This window comes from Amyelois transitella, chromosome 25 (assembly GCF_032362555.1).
Source record: "Amyelois transitella isolate CPQ chromosome 25, ilAmyTran1.1, whole genome shotgun sequence".
Lineage (NCBI taxonomy): Eukaryota > Metazoa > Arthropoda > Insecta > Lepidoptera > Pyralidae > Amyelois > Amyelois transitella.
In genome coordinates, this window is record NC_083528.1 from 4,641,442 (window position 1) to 4,657,869 (window position 16,428).

At 34.5% G+C, this 16,428-nt stretch overlaps 1 protein-coding gene across 2 annotated transcripts in view; it reads right to left on the bottom strand.

Annotated features, from left to right (window-relative positions):
* Nucleotides 1-16,428, bottom strand: part of LOC106137143 (protein pangolin, isoforms A/H/I/S) — a 116,323-nt gene that overhangs the window by 70,538 nt on the left and 29,357 nt on the right. For both annotated transcript variants that reach the window (XM_060951520.1, XM_060951519.1), the window contains exon 3: nt 721-784. In XM_060951520.1, the coding sequence (XP_060807503.1) occupies nt 721-784 (64 nt within the window). The remainder of the gene's footprint in view (nt 1-720; nt 785-16,428) is intronic.

The window sequence follows — 16,428 nt, forward strand, 5'->3', positions numbered from 1 at the left end:
TTACATTTTTTTCAAACAAAATATCATGGCGCCACCGGTTCTTGGAATCTCAGAAATGCAAAAAACTATCCTGTAAATACCCTAAAGGGCCAGTTCAATGATGATATTATTATTTCACGGTAAGATTTCACTTATTTACAAACCATATAAACACACAGCATCGCTTGGATGGTTCTTTAGGTAAATATTTTTTATTGAACTTGTCTATTTGTTATTATCCTGTAAATATATATGTACTACAAATAAAAGATTTATCAATCTATTCATCTAAATTAATTAAATATATTACAAAAAATCACAGCAATCGATATAATCGAAACCAATTCCCATCACTACTCGGAGGTGGAGCGAGATGAAATTATACGAAAATATTGTAACGATAGTGACAGATGATTATAAGCTGGCGATAAAACATACATAATTCTCACGTAATGGCTGCGAGCGAGCCCGGGCATTAAGTCTGCCGATAATTTCCCACCTCGAGCAGTAAAAGAAATCAATTTCATAGTACAAGTGAGTGATCGATGGCTTTTGTTTTAAATATCGAATGACATATTTGAATTTTGAATTTTGTAAACTACAGACGTTTTTGTTGTCGTAGTTATTAATTCCGTGTTATTTCTTTATTTTGGTGTTTTGTTTTGGAGAAGACAAATAGAAAAATGTATCTACATGAAAGAGGCGAGTCAATATTTGTAAGATATTAAAATCAAAACTTACCAAAAACAGGACTTAGATCCGACTTAACCGATAATTTACCGGAATAAGGCTCGCCGGATTTTTCCTGAAACAAAAATTGAATAGTTAAGAAAATTATTTTTTGACAACACATACAATTTTCAACTTGAAGTATAAGACGTATGCTATCATAACTTAGTAATTATAGCATTATTTTCTTTTTCCTGGCTAAAGTCTCGGTTGCATTCTCACCAATCTTGAGTAAGCCCGTGACCATGGATCCTGGATTGGGTGCGTCAGGTTTTTACACGAAGCGACTCCCGTCTGACCTCCGTAACCTTTGCAGGGAAACCTAACCCGTATTGGATCATATAGTTACACATCCAGTTCCCTAAATGTGCAGGTTTCTTAACCATGTTTTCCCTGATGGTAAGAGCATTTATTATATTAGTAAAATATCGTATTAGTTCTAGGTTCCCGTATAAATATTCTAAAAGCAAAATAGTTTAGAACTAAAAAACGAGAGTAAGACGACTGCTGTTTCATTTTATTCTTAGGAGACAAGTTATCTTTCGGGTTATTAATCAGCCCTGAAATCGACACATAATAAGATCAGACTCAATTTACCGTGAAATATATCAAATGAGTATCAAACCATAAAAAGACCAACCACAACCAATAGCAGAGTACAAGATATTTCCGGTATGATTCATCTCAATACTCAGCATCCTCTCGTACAACAGGCCGTTTGAAATCACAACACCTCATTGACACACCGAACCTATTCTCAGAATCGTTCGAAAAGCAAACCGTATGCGAGACAATGTCGACTATCGTATGTCACATTCGACTGAATTATGTTACTGCTAGTTTATACTATATGAACTGGGGCGCGTTATCGTAAATAGCAGGGCACACGTATAAATACGTATGTATTTGTATTTTTATAACCTTAAGAATTATACTTTTAATTGCAATAATTTGTCACACGCAAATGTATTTCAAAATATGGCTCTACTCGTATAAATAGAAACCTCGTTAATTTCCCTTCTAGTGGGAATTCCGGAAAATCCCCTTTTAACTCACCACTACACCACATCATGTGGAACCTACATGTCAAAGTTAAATCTCCAGAACCAGCGGTGCGTTGATACGACAGGCTACAATTATACACACAATCACGTCTATATCCCTTGCGGAGTAGACAGCGCCAACAGTCTTGAAAAGTCATCAGAGAGATAGCCACGTACAGCTGTTTGGCTTAATGATAGACTTAAGATTCAAAGTGACAGCTTGCTAGTCCATTAAAGAAGAATCCCAATTTTATTATAAGCCTATTCCTTACAAAAATATCTACTTTTACTTTAATATAGATTAATACAATAAAGCAGTACAAATTACTTCAAACACCACAATAATATATTTCTTTTGAGTTCGAAAATTATCCAATGGAATGTCGATTGATGTCAAAATAACCATCAAATAGACAAAGCTTAGGAGGGTCGTAATTGGATGAGTCCGAATCAGTTTACCCCACTCGGACGTGTTTACCCCAAATCAAGGGTAACGGATTTCCCCAATTTGTCAGTAATTTTTAAGCGTCATTACGTGATGCCCTTCAGAACAAATATTAGATAGATGTTATTTTATTACTACTGTATAACGTCAAGTCGCTTTAAAGGGTTTATAAAATATCGTTTATATGAAAGAGAATCTGTATAATATACGACCAGAAAAACAATTTAAAAACTAAAACTTCAAAAAAAAAATGCAACGCACATTGTTCTCCTTGTTTACTGAAAACTCGTGAGTCGTGACTATAATTATTACACTTGTAGGTTAAAATGTGTATATCAAACATATCGACTTGATACTGTTATTTAAGGATCAGTTCATCTTTTTCTATCGCATCTTTTGTTCGTTAGCCGATGATTTCAAATCATAATGTGTTCATAAAATAGAAATACCCGTTTACACTATAAGAAATCAGTGATGATGAAAACATGTTCTCACAGCGCCACAAAATTCCTAAGTAACAAATAAATGTAATAAAAATAATCGAAACGAAAGCTAATAATATCTTCAAATACATTATCCGTTGAAGTGAGTTTGGTGTGGTGTGAGATAAAATACGTCCGTCCGCCACGGCGGGACTGGACCGACGCTGCGCGTGCGCTGTAGGGTCGGCAAATGATTTCTTCAACAAATAATATTATAATAATTACCAGGGATTGTGGCAAGTGGAGAAATATTATCTAGCCTACTTTTATGTGTTTAACTACAATTTTATGCTCAAATTTTACTAAGAAAAATATGATACTTTATACTGATATGTGAACGCGCTGTGGAATATATTAACTGTTAATATGCAATTAATATTATCCAATTGTGTCTGTAATGAAAATATTTTTTTTAATAAATATATACATAACTCTTCCTTCTTGTATCACAAGAAAATACCATAGTACGTACATAGTAAGTACAAGAACTAATATAGCATTGTTATACGTACAAATTTAATAGTATCTTGAAGTTACTCAATCTGTTTCGTATATATTAATTTTGTTAATTTATTATTTATTCCTATATGAAACACTTGATACAATGCGAACTAATATCAAACACTAAACATTTTAAATATCTTCACCACTCTGCCATACCATTACCAATCCCGTTAAAATCCAATACGATTACTTAAAAAACTAATTCTTAAAAATTCCTCGCGTCCACTCCCTACCCTCATGATTGATCAATGGAGCGTCCTCACCGCCTCGGGCCACCAATTACAGTTTGACCCCACGTGGAAAGTCCTTTCCATTACCTTGTTTAGTCTCAAGTGACAGCCCTAGCTTCACGGCTCGTTGGTAATTTTTAACGCGAGGAATTATTTCGTTTTTTAAATGTTACGTTGTAACTTTTTTTTGATTCGACGCTTGCGATTTACACGAGTTCTAATTTCAAATATGATTCCATTAGACAGTTGTCATTTCATTTTGGAGTCTTATCTATGTACATTTTGGTAAATTTCTATGAGGCCTATCTGTTCGTTGCGAGGTTAAGTTTTTGTTGTGAAAAGAGTGATTATGAGCCAACAATATATTCTAGTTCTTCGTGTGAAATAAATGTGATTCGCTTGACATATACAAAGAAATATTTTTCTACGTTGTTTTTATGCTACATATTAACTCAAAGACACTTTATTCAAATCCAAGACCATTTATAAAGATCAATTATCATCTGACCTGCTCAGAGATTTAGATTCACATCCCAAATAAAAATAAAACTCAACGTTTTATTTATTGTTATACGTTAAAATTCTTTATATATACACAAGCTCAGGAAAACATAAATTTTCCACACGGTGCCTGTCAAAAACAATATCGACATTTTTTTTGTGAAGTGTCAGCCCTGGCTCACATTTTTTGTGTGTTGATTAAATTCCTACGACCAGTTTTCGACATGGTGATGATTTAATATCATTTAATATTATGTCATAACATACTCGTTTCATTTTAATTAGTGTCAGAGCAAAATGTAAGTCGCTGAATTTGTCACAATTGTAACAGACTGTTCAAAACAGATACCTATATTTTCGCGTACACATATCACATATTTGTTTCTCACTATTGTGGAATCAACAATTACGGACACCTATAGTAGATTTACTTATAGGTAAGGAAAAAATCGGTTCAGTAATATTTGATAAACTCAAATACTACTGAACCGATTTTGTTAGAATCTGTTGAAATTGTTGAATCGTTACTTACATACATAAATACAAATCTTTTTTTTTTTTTATTAGTGTGGATATAAAGAGCTTTAGCAATAATTTCAATTCCGAGTGACAGTTGCTTCCCTTCCCGTGCAAATTGTAAAAGTGAATCAAGGGATAGGCTAATAACTTGGGATTCCTCTTTAAGGCGACGGGCTAGCGACCTGTCACTATTTGAATCTCAGTCTTATAGCCAAATAGCTGAACGTGGCCTATCAGACTGTTAGACATGATAATATTTACGTAAGTACCTACATATGCTTGTAGGTAATTTATTAATTCTACTGTAATATAAATAAACAAAAAACTAGCAAAAAAAAACATCTTAGTTAAGTATATTCTCAATTACATATCACATTGAATGCTTCTCATTATGGGCAGATAGTATCAAAAGTATGTCTGTCTGTGTGTTTCAACTAGATGTCAAGATAAAAGCAATTAAGGCTTGGTAATTGATGGTCATCGTGAGTCAAGTTCGATGGCCGGAAAAAGGACTGATGTTAAAGTTATTATACATAATATAAATATATATATAAATTATGTTTTATGTTTTTTATAGCTTTAACCTCCAGCTTAGCCCGCGCGAATTTAGCGCCACTCACACAGAAATGAAAGGAACCCTATGTACTTCTCCAGACTCTTTAAATATATTATACGCAAAATTTCAAGTGCATTAGTTCAGCAGATAACCCGTGAAGAGGTAATAAACAAACAACCAATCTTACATTCGCATTTATAATATAATATTAGTTGGGATCTGTCAACGCACTCGGAATAAAATACCACGAGCGTAACCTCGAGTAGAAGTCTTGTCTAAAATATTATTTGCTACCGTAAGGTTGTACAGTGTAATATACACTTTATCTCGAAATTAACACCCTACTAACATCATTATTTTTTACACCACGTGCTAACACATATTATCACATGTGTCACTTAAATGCCACTTATAGATGGCACTGTTTTTTTTTTGGAATACATAATTGCATTGACATTACTATTTCGCGGTAATCGTTAATGATGACTGGTTAATTAATCGATGTTTTTTTTAAAGCTCACTGACTGCATTTATGTCCAATGCAAGCATTTAATGTAGCCAAGGTGGTTTTGCAGTTGGCACATTTTATGGCTTTTTTAATAAAATGTATTTATCTGTTAATGTGTTTTGTAGTCTGTTACTCAAAAAAGGGTAATAGTGTGCGACAGATTCAAATCCAACATACCTTGTTCACATATGTCAACAAATTAATCGTCGAACTTTCAATGACCAAATTTCGTATGTCTTAAAAGTGAGATATTAGGAGTGCCTGTAATCGTCGAATATGCATGAGAGTAACAAATGTAAAGGAAGCGGGAGAGGTCTGTAAGGATCGTAGCAAGTGGAAATCCATAGTCTCTGCCTACCCCAATCAATTTGAACAACCAAATCTTAAGATCGACATACCTACATGCAGATATGTTATCAGTGTTACGTCTTATATATAAACACGCGCTGGATTTGTTTTAATCTAAGACATTCGCATCAATCATTAGGTAGGATTTAGATTAGACCTCGAGAGTTAACCTTTCTGTATTTTTTTTATAATTCACAGATTTTTTTCTTTTATGTCACATAAGACAATGAATATTAAAGCCTCAAGACAAATGGACGAACATCCGTCGTGACCATTATTCATTTAAAATCCTTATCCCGAATTGTAACGGTGTTTCGCCCCTAAGATGAGAGGAAATCAGCACATTCAGACAACTGGATGTGTAATCATGACCCAATACGGGTTAAGGTTCTCTTGCAAAGGTTGCGGAAGTCATATGGGATAGTCGCTTCATATAACCTGAGTCACCTAATCCAGGATCCATCGTCAAGGGCACCCCGGGCTCGTCTCCAGAGTGGTGTGGATTGGGGACTTAATCCAGAAGTAAAAAACTTATACCGGATTTTTACTTAAATTTTTTTATTGTAATTAGAAAACAATTTTGACTTAAAGTTACATAATGACTTTTAACTAGGAAAAATTTGTCGAAATATGCAAACACACTACAATTAACAACATACAATACATTACTATTAGACGCCTAAAGTTGTCAATGGTGTTCAAAGAGTTAAGGCAGTCAGGTTCTGATCATCAACCCCCGCCTGACATTTGTCGCTAATAAGTGCTTAATACCTAATCGCCTCTTACGATATCCATGGGCAAGAAATGGAGTGTTCTTATTCTTAGTACTAAACAGGAACCACTACTTCTACAATTTCAGTTGGTGTCTGCCCGAAACCGGATTTTCAGTTGAAACCAAAACCAAACCAACTAGTATTTTGTATCAGTTACTCTTTTGAAATGATCATAAAAAATTAAGAATCCACTAAGGAAACAAGGAGGAACTGATATTCGAAATATTTAAAAAAAAATCCATAAATTGACCGAACGACTTATCAAAAACATCCATCATTCACTATCTTGGTCCAGTTTACATAATGAATGTCGTGATAAGATTATATCACCGATAACTCACGATTAAAATGTAACTACTCCAAGACTTACATACATAAAACTTGTAACGCCACTTAGAATAAATATTAGCAAATAGAGTAGCGATTTTTATGTAAAAAAGAATATTTTATATGAGTTGCGAACTTAAAGGTATAGAGCAGTGGATTTCGTTAAAACTACAAAACTATATTATAAACATTAAAGTAACAAAACGTGAAATCCTTTGTGTTTTAATTGTTCAAAAATATAAAATATTTAAATTAAAATAATTATAATAGTACGTTAAGTAAATTAATATAAAAAAAAACTACAAAAACAACTGACAATCTGACACGAACCAGCAATAAACACGGTTTTCTTGTTTATGAAATTAAAAATAAACACGGTTTTGAAATAGGGTTGCTAGCAAATTTTGTTTGGGAATTTTCTTTTTTAGCTAGAATTGTCGACTTATGTATATATAACAATTCAATAAAGATACTAACAACTTGGAAAATACAGCTCTCTCCGCGAGGAGGAGACGAGATGAGATTTATTTTGAAAAACTAATCAGATATCGTTATTTCCACATCTCCTCTCCTAAGTTTCTGTGGAAATGGATCCCATCACATGCTCCTCTGGTGGAAACCGGACCTTAGTGCATCTCTCAATAAGTTGTTTGACAGTTGACAACCCTATATGGAGGTGCTGTTTGTCTTAATGATAATTGGGTACCGAAGTTTGGTATCAGTAAATTGGGACCTAATTGCTACGTGTGGATGAAGACAGCCATAATCACTGTCATTCAGTTGTAAGTACTAAGAGGCTTTCATAATTTTTATAGTGGACAAAAATTTTGAGGTCAAGGAAATAATACTGTATTTTTTTTGTATAGGCATATATTACCGTATGTTGTCTCTTATTAATATTTTTAACCGACCTATTAGTTTAAGCATTGTTTTAAGTGTTTATGTTAATGAACAATTCTGTGAATATTGCTTAGATTGCTTGGAAACTATAGCTTCTTTTTCTAAATTATTTATTTATTTACTCTCTCTGACTTGAGTAATGAATCAAACCTTTGATCACATCAAAATAAAAATATTTTTAAAAGATTTACAATGCACTACTATAACGTTATTGGAATAGCGTTAAAATGATAAGAAGTAAGTTAGCTTCACATGTTTTCAAATCATTTGTCTTTCAAGGAAACCAGTCCATTATAATGATAAACAAATAATTGACTCGCAATTTCGTACCTAATATCGGAGCATTGGTACCCGGGGTGTAATAAATGGTGATACTAACAAGTCCACTTCTCGGAACGGACGAGTCTTCGCCTTGTTCTTTTTTCATTCGTATCCTCCTTTCGGGTCACGAATCTTCGAAAGATAAATAGAATACAAGTTATGACGTCATCCGAAATACCAAAACCAAATTTTGAATCAGTTGGCATCACTATCTTTTCGAATGCTATCATTTGAAAAGTAAAAACGGTTGCCATTAATATTTTCAAATTTGGAACGTCGTGATTTGATGTACGGTTTTTTAAGACTGACGATTATGTGGCTTTATCAGACAAATTAGTAGCCTTAAAAGGTGCACCTGAATAGGTATTATCACGTCGTTTGTTTGTTCACACGCAATTAGAACCCCTCCCGACTCATTAGCACCATGATTGAAAACCGGACTGAGAGATCTTCTGCCGTCTCATTCACACCAGTTAAGTAACTATCGCTTTCTCGCTTCGTTTGGTTGATTGAGGATGGCGATTGTGCCGTCTGATTCCGGATTTCTATCAAACGATTGGCGTTGAAAGTTTGCTTTGACTGTTTGTCTATCGAGACCTTATGCGCTACTATTTGCCGGGTATTGGTTGGCGCGATCCTAACATATATTTGTTTTGGGGATTTGGACAAAAAAGGTGTATCTATCATTCATGGGGTCAATATATTCTTTTGAATCAAAGAAATTAAGACTTTGTAAAACACAAATCTTAAAGCAACTGGAAGTCATTACTGCTTTTTATTCTTAATTATTTGAGTAGATTTTTTACTTGTAAGGTACAAAAATTCAACACATGCGCAGAATAAGCACAGAAAGAGATGTATGAACTCATGGGACTAGTCAACCATTCCAGCTTAAAGACGAGTTTAAGACCATAGTTAATTCCTTGTCATCGAAGCTCCTATACAAACAACTCGTAAAAAATTCACGGCAATTTGGCACGCCAAAATTTTCTCATTAGAACACGTCCCGACGTATTTCAATAAGCAGAGAAACGATAATTTACAGTTATTATCTACACTGACCCCGCAAAACACCCACCGTACCGCGCCCGGTCCACTGTCACAAAAAATAAATAAAAAGAACACTAAAATCTGGTATGACGAGAAAAAACTCCTGTTATACCCTCAAGGTAAATTCAACTTTAAAAACAAAATGTTTAAGGAAGAAATTCCAAACGTTATGTTTACAATGCAGAAGGAAATGAATTCCTGAAAAGGAGCTCTATTTTTAACGTGAGAACGTTCAATGTTAATAATGGTATTGTGACAGGGTATTCCACATTTGAATTTGAACAGTAGCAGCGTAGAATTTAAGTTCAAAATGGAGGCTGCGGAGGATGTTTTTTTAAAAAAGGAACGATCTCGTTTGGCGGGCGTACCTGCGCGGGCGCAGACGAGCCTGTATTTATGGCGCCTAGCTCGGGCACCGTTCGGATACACTACACCACGTGGTAAATCGGTATTAAAATCCTTGTTAAGGTTTGTTGGTTTCACATCATTAGCTTCTTCGAATTACAAGATTATGCCCAGCATAAAATTGTTGGATAATTTTTAGGGTGCCCTTTTTGTTCTCATGTAATTGGGCTTCTGTTGTTTTCTATAATGATCATAAATTGGAGTTATTCAATTATCTCATCTGATTCTAAGTAGTAGTTAGTAGTTTAAAATTTTGCTGGATTTTGCTCGCAGTCTTCGTCACGTGGGAATTTCTATGAATTAAAAAAATACCATAGATATGCCACAAGATAAGCAAGCATGCATAAAGATAAGTGCATCTACAACATCGAAGTTTTCTCAAAATGAGGATGATTCACTTTTAGGAAGATGGTTAACAAAAAGTTTTGGACATATTTTTGTGACCGTTAAAAAAATAACATAACAGGAAACGATGGCAGTTTAGATCTATGATTAATGTTAAGAATATTTTAAGGTAAATGTAATTGTACCGTGGGGTTCCCGGCACCAATTAAAAAGGGAATAGGATCACTCCATCTCTTTCCCATGGATGTCGTAAGAGGCGACTAAGGGATAAGGCTTGTAAACTTGGGATTCTTCTTTTAGGCGATGGGTTAGCAACCTGTCACTATTTGAATCTCAATTCTATCTTAAAGCCAAATAGCTGAACGTGGCCTATCAGTCTTTTTAAGACTGTTGGCTCTGTCTTCCTCGCAAGGGATATAGACGTGATGATATGTATGTATATGTAATTGGTCATTAAAATTTGTCTAGAATTACAAAAATATAAAAAAAATAAAATTTTAAGTCTGCTGAGCGTGACCTTACAGTCTTTTCAAAACTGTTGCCTCTGTCTAATCCATCCTTTAAGGGATGAAACGTGATTATATGTACTTACTTATGCATTTTATAGAAAAGAGTGCAAAACACATGATATACCTACACATACATATAATATACTCAAGTTACATGACACACTTTTGTATTTGATTTAACGTCCAACAATAAGTGTAATCTTACATTTTTCATAGCGAAATAAGAGACGATGTTTAATGAAAACATTTGAATTAGCATTGTTTGGACACCATTATCGTTTTAATTCTTTATTGAAGCACAAACTATTCAATAATTGAATTTTTAGGTGACGGTAGGTACATCTGTACGGTAGGTGACGGTAGGTAACTTGTTAAACGGTAATGTGATATTTTAACCCCCGGCGGAAAAAGACGGGTGTTATTGATGTCGATTTTTATTTTCCAGAAAACTATTCCGTGATTCTCTACAAAAAACAATACATTACCTACTTTGATAACATGCAATGACATAAATGCGCGTAAGAATCAAACTTAATCTACGAGTATATTGTAAGATATCGTGTTCACATATACATACATAGATACGAAACTAGCCCTGTTTGTATAATCACGTTTATATCCCTTCCGGAGTAGACAGAGCCAACAGTCTCGAAAACACCAATAGGCCACTGCCACAAATAGTTCAGCTGTTTGGCTTAATGATAGAATTGAGATTCAAATAGTGACTTTGCAAGCCCGTCGCCTAAAAGAATAATCCCAAGTTTGTAAGCCTATCCCTTAGTCGCCTTTTTATGGGAAAGAGACTGTTAGGTCCTATTTTTTATTGGTGCCGGGGACCACTCGGTACGCATCAAGATCAGAAATCGGTAAAATTGTTGAAATGGATTACCCTCATTACCTGCCATCATGTCTGCAGCTCACACTTGTCCCATATTTTGCAAATTCCACGTGGGAACTCCTCTAGAACTTCCCAGTACGAAAAGAGAGAGAGAAACAATTGAAAAACATAGTTGAATAGTCCAATGCTTTAGAAAGTTTTGGAGTCGCATAAAAACTGAACAACACAATAACACCAGGATCCACCGGATGAAACTACTCATTGTTTAATTTTATTTTTAACGAAAAAAAAAGTGCAGATCTGTGTGAGATATGGGCAAGCATGAGGTATGGAAGGGGACAGACCTTAAATACATCACAATCAGTTTTTAAAATCAAAAGGGTGTAAGTATGATTTAGTTTTTATAAAAGAATGGAGAAAAAGTTTCCTGAAATTGCATCTATTTATATATAAATAATAAATAATATTTACATACAAATAATATCGTCTTTTTCTTTTGCGGGATAGACAGAGCCAACGGAATCGGTACGTCGAAGACGGAAATCTTGAATAGACTGATAGGCCACGTTCAGCTGTTTGGTTTAATGATAGAATTGAGATTCAAATAGAGACAGGTTGCGAGGTCATCGTCTAAAAGAAGAATACCAAATATATAAGCCTATCCCTTAGTCACCTTTAACGACATCCATGGGAAAGATATGGAGTGGTCCTATTCTTATTTCTATTGGTGCCGGAAACCACACTGTACGTTTTTGAAGTCGGTTAAATACAAAACCACAGACAGACCAAAGGCATAGACAGGACCCTAAAAATAAATCTCAGCTTTTTCCACTAAAACCTTAAGAAACAAGCGGCCAAATATTATGATCCTAAGATACGGCGCATAGATAAGACACAGATTGCGCCTGCGCCACTCCCTATCTTAATCCCTTAATTTTGGGATCGGGAACCGTGACGTAAACAAACTTTTTAACTTGACACGTTTCTTCTATTTGTTTTGAAGATCAAGTCAGAATCTAGTCTTTTCCGTAAACTTATGATAAGAGAACGCTATAGTCATAACTGGGATGGCGACATTATTGTTGTACATTTAACGTGCATAAAGAAATAAATATGCTAATTTTAAGTGGGAAGCTGATACTATAGGGTAGACAGAGCCAATATTCTCAAAAATTAGATGACCATGGCCACCTCAAATAAAGTACTCAGCTTACTGATGGAATTTTAGCCTTTCCCTTGGTTGACTATTACAGTCTGCAAGGGAAAAGCAGCTATGGTTTTTTTCTGCGCTACCTCACCAGCATGTCATGCAAGAAAGACATAAAAACATCCTAAAAACACAATCCTCCTTCAGACACAGTCGGGTAAAAGTGGTTTTCCACAAAGCATTTAAAGGGATAAGGGTGAATTATCGAAACTGCCTCTTGAGGCAAATTACTCCTAAAGTGCTCTTAAAGTTCTACTCCAAAGTTTTTGTAATCGTTCTACACGTATGAGCATGATAATTTTTTTGACATTAAAATTGCTGTACATATTTTGTCAAGAGTGTAGGTGAGTAAAATTGACTTGGTCTAGAATTTTTGTGACTGTTGATTCTGTATATCTTCATCATAAAATACATACATTAATATGTCTCAACTTTATCCCTTACGGAGTAGATAGAGCCATAACATATAATCACGTCTATATCCCTCGCGCGGTAGGCAGAGCCAACAGCCATCAAAAGACTGAAAGACCACGTGCAGCTGCTTGGCATAATGACAAAACACATCTTTAAAGAAAAACCCCAAGATTAACAGTCATTTAAAAAAAAAAATTTTTAATTGTTTTGTTCAAACCGATATTACTATTGTTAGGGGCGTACAAAACCTAGCCTTGTACTAACATTTAACAAGAAAAACATAAAAGGAAACTCCAACTGCTTACAAGAATCGAATATCTAACAAAATTTGGCGCACATTAATAAAAAAAAACACAGAAAAAGATTTCTTTTCAAAACCACGAAGCCTATGGTATGAAAGGACTACGTTCCTACGAGACGGCTGTAGAAACAAACAAAACGAATTATACATACATACAGACATACATACGTATAAGAGTTCGTTAGAGTGCATGACTGGCAATCGGATAATTGGATGTGATGTGAGAATGAAGTGAGCACACTTCGATCGGATGTGGTATCCGTACTCGGAATATTAGAAGAAACTATTTAATTTTTTGTTAAGAAATTTAAACTAAATATTTAAACCATTTATTTTTTAATTTTTCACAGGCGCTTCGAGTATATGACTAGTCTAGTTTTATTTAAATTTTGTTAATGGGCTAATATTATACGTTTAAAGTCAATTATGAGAATGAATTAGTTTACTTTGAGTCGGTACTAGCCTAGTAAGTTATTTGCCAGTGTAGTGTCAAGGATTGAATAAAAACCATTTGAAGACCATGCTAGTTACAGCCAGAGTGACAGATGAGAGTCAAAAGACTCGAAGACGCGTTAAGTTGGAATGTTGGATTTGAGCCTCATAGATAGTGACAGGTTGCTTTGTTAGCCCATAGCCTAATAAAGAATCCCTAGCTTATAACTGTTTCTCATTAATGCGAAGATTTTTAAATTCAGAATTTAAAAAAAGGAAATATCTAATATGTCATATCCACACTTTATAACTTCAAAGAATGTTTCGTTTGAGTGATGAGAACAAAAAAGAAAACGTAAAGTACACAAGGCTGCTTGTAGCAAGTCATAATGTCCTTCACGTCACGTCTTGGGCTGGTGCGGTCTAGGCACTTTTTTTATGTAATAACTATTTAGACAATCAAAAGTTTTTTTTTTAACATTCTTAGATCAATAATTAAGAGTCGACAGCGCCATTTTACTTTAAAATGCTTCAACCACGTGCAACTTGGCTTACGACGAAACTGAGATTCAAGCACAATTTCTTTTTAATTTCGAATGTAAATTGATTCATTGAAGTGGCAACACTGTCATAAAAGTTAAATTTGGAACTGCCGAGAGAGAACCCTAGTATTTGCTGACGTGACTTCAAAATACGGGTATAATCGAGTACGGCAGGTAGCTAGAGACCAAACATTCTTCGACAATAGTTTGTTTGCTGACGCTACTGGTGTTGGCCACACGCGGTCCGTCTCGACAAACATTCTTTTTGGTACGGTCGGCAAAACAAGGAAAAGAAGTAATGAAAGAATTGTTTCATTTATATTATACACAATGGGGGGTATTTTCTTCCAGAATACCTACTACATTTATAAAATCGCGTTTTTTTCCTCAGGGTCAGGCAGATACTACATCTTATTACGCCTGCATAATTCGCTCGCTTTATCCAATTAAAATACTCTCCTCATGTAAGCTCGTCTTCTTCCTCTTGAGTTTAGTCCTGGTTGCATCCTCACCACTCTGGAGAGGAGCCCGGGGCATGGATCCTGGATTGGGCGGGTCAGGTTTTTACACGAGGCGACTCCCGCCTGACCTCCGCAACCATTGCAGCAGAACCTTACCCGTATTGAATCAATCATGGTTACACATACAGTTGTCTGAATGCGCAGGTTTCCTCACGATGTTTTACCTCACCGTAAGAGCATCGGTTAGTATTCAAACTAATGAACATAATTTTGAAAATAGTCATTGGTAAACGGTCGAATTTGGATTCAAACCCGTGCCTTTTTGCGCCACAAGCATTTAACCGGGGCACCTTACCGACTCAACCACCCACGCTCTCATATAATCTCATCGGTTCAGGGTATTTCTGAACTTAACATTTTCCGAGACATCCCTGAATTGATCAAGCATTATCCTTTTATTATAGACTACTTGCTGAATACCTACAGCTATTTTAAATGCCTACAATTCATCGCGGATAAAATCCAATTATCCATTAACTGCTAATTAGTTTATAAAATAACATTTCAGCCTCATTTTCAACGCGAATCTATTGCATTCAATAATATTGCAAATATACAAGTACTGGTAAATCTGAATACGTGGAACTTTAATTAAAATGTAAACCGTTTTATTTATTTATCAAATTAACGCAAATATTCCATGTTTTATTTTGTCGTTAGTCATAAGCATTTCAGCTCAATAAAGAGTAAAAACGAATTTATCGCGATAGGTACGTTCTCAATTTAAAAATATATATTTTTTAAATAATATCAACCAGCATTTTATGCAAAAAGGTAATGTTTATTGAACCTTTTTGCGTAAAAATTTTTTCCGGTATATCAACTACGTATCACATTTCTGCTGTATCACATAAAAACAATTTAATAATTCCAACAAACGTGTTTAATTTCAATCCATAAGATTATTTTACTGTTACTTCACCAAAAAGCTTACTATTAAACTATAATTTTTTTAATGGTTAAGTAAACGATTATCAGACTCATAAAAAGTCAGACTAATCTTTAAATTAGAGCACCAATTAAAAAATATAACTACTTATGGAGTCTGATGTTGTAATTAGTTGTCTTATGGTCGTAAAAATAATGCTAAATTATTTCAGCAATTTAATTAAAAATATAAAAATATTAAAGAAATAATAATAAATGTCAGGTTTTATACTAAGTATGGTACTTTCTGTTATGTTGTCGGTACATTTTCTCACTACGCTTTAAGCGTTTTTGTGCGTCACGCATAGCTTTTCTATTTGTCTGTCTGTATGTCTCAGTACTAAAAAGATTGTATTAACAACCTTTTCAGTAATATGAAGATATTGTGCATAAGTGAGACTACTATTACCATTTTATTTATTTATTTTAAGCTTTATTCTAAAACTAAAGTACAAAATGTGGAGATTTTTTTCCAGTCAACCAGGAAAGCCCTGAGTGTGGTTTAAAACAAAAGTTTTAGAACAAAAAGCATCAATTTTAATTCTGACGCGACTCTAGTGAATCTCGATTACCACAAAAAAACATCCCTAACAATATTAACCCTCGACAATTCGAAATATCGTAACACCCCAACTATTAGTAAAGTATTATGAGTAACTGGCAACACTAATCGCTCATTAGCGTGTTCCGGTCGTGCGCCAAATGGGGTTGCCACTTGTAAAATCACCCTGAATATAAAATCATTGTGGGAACAATTATCTTCATGGCACCA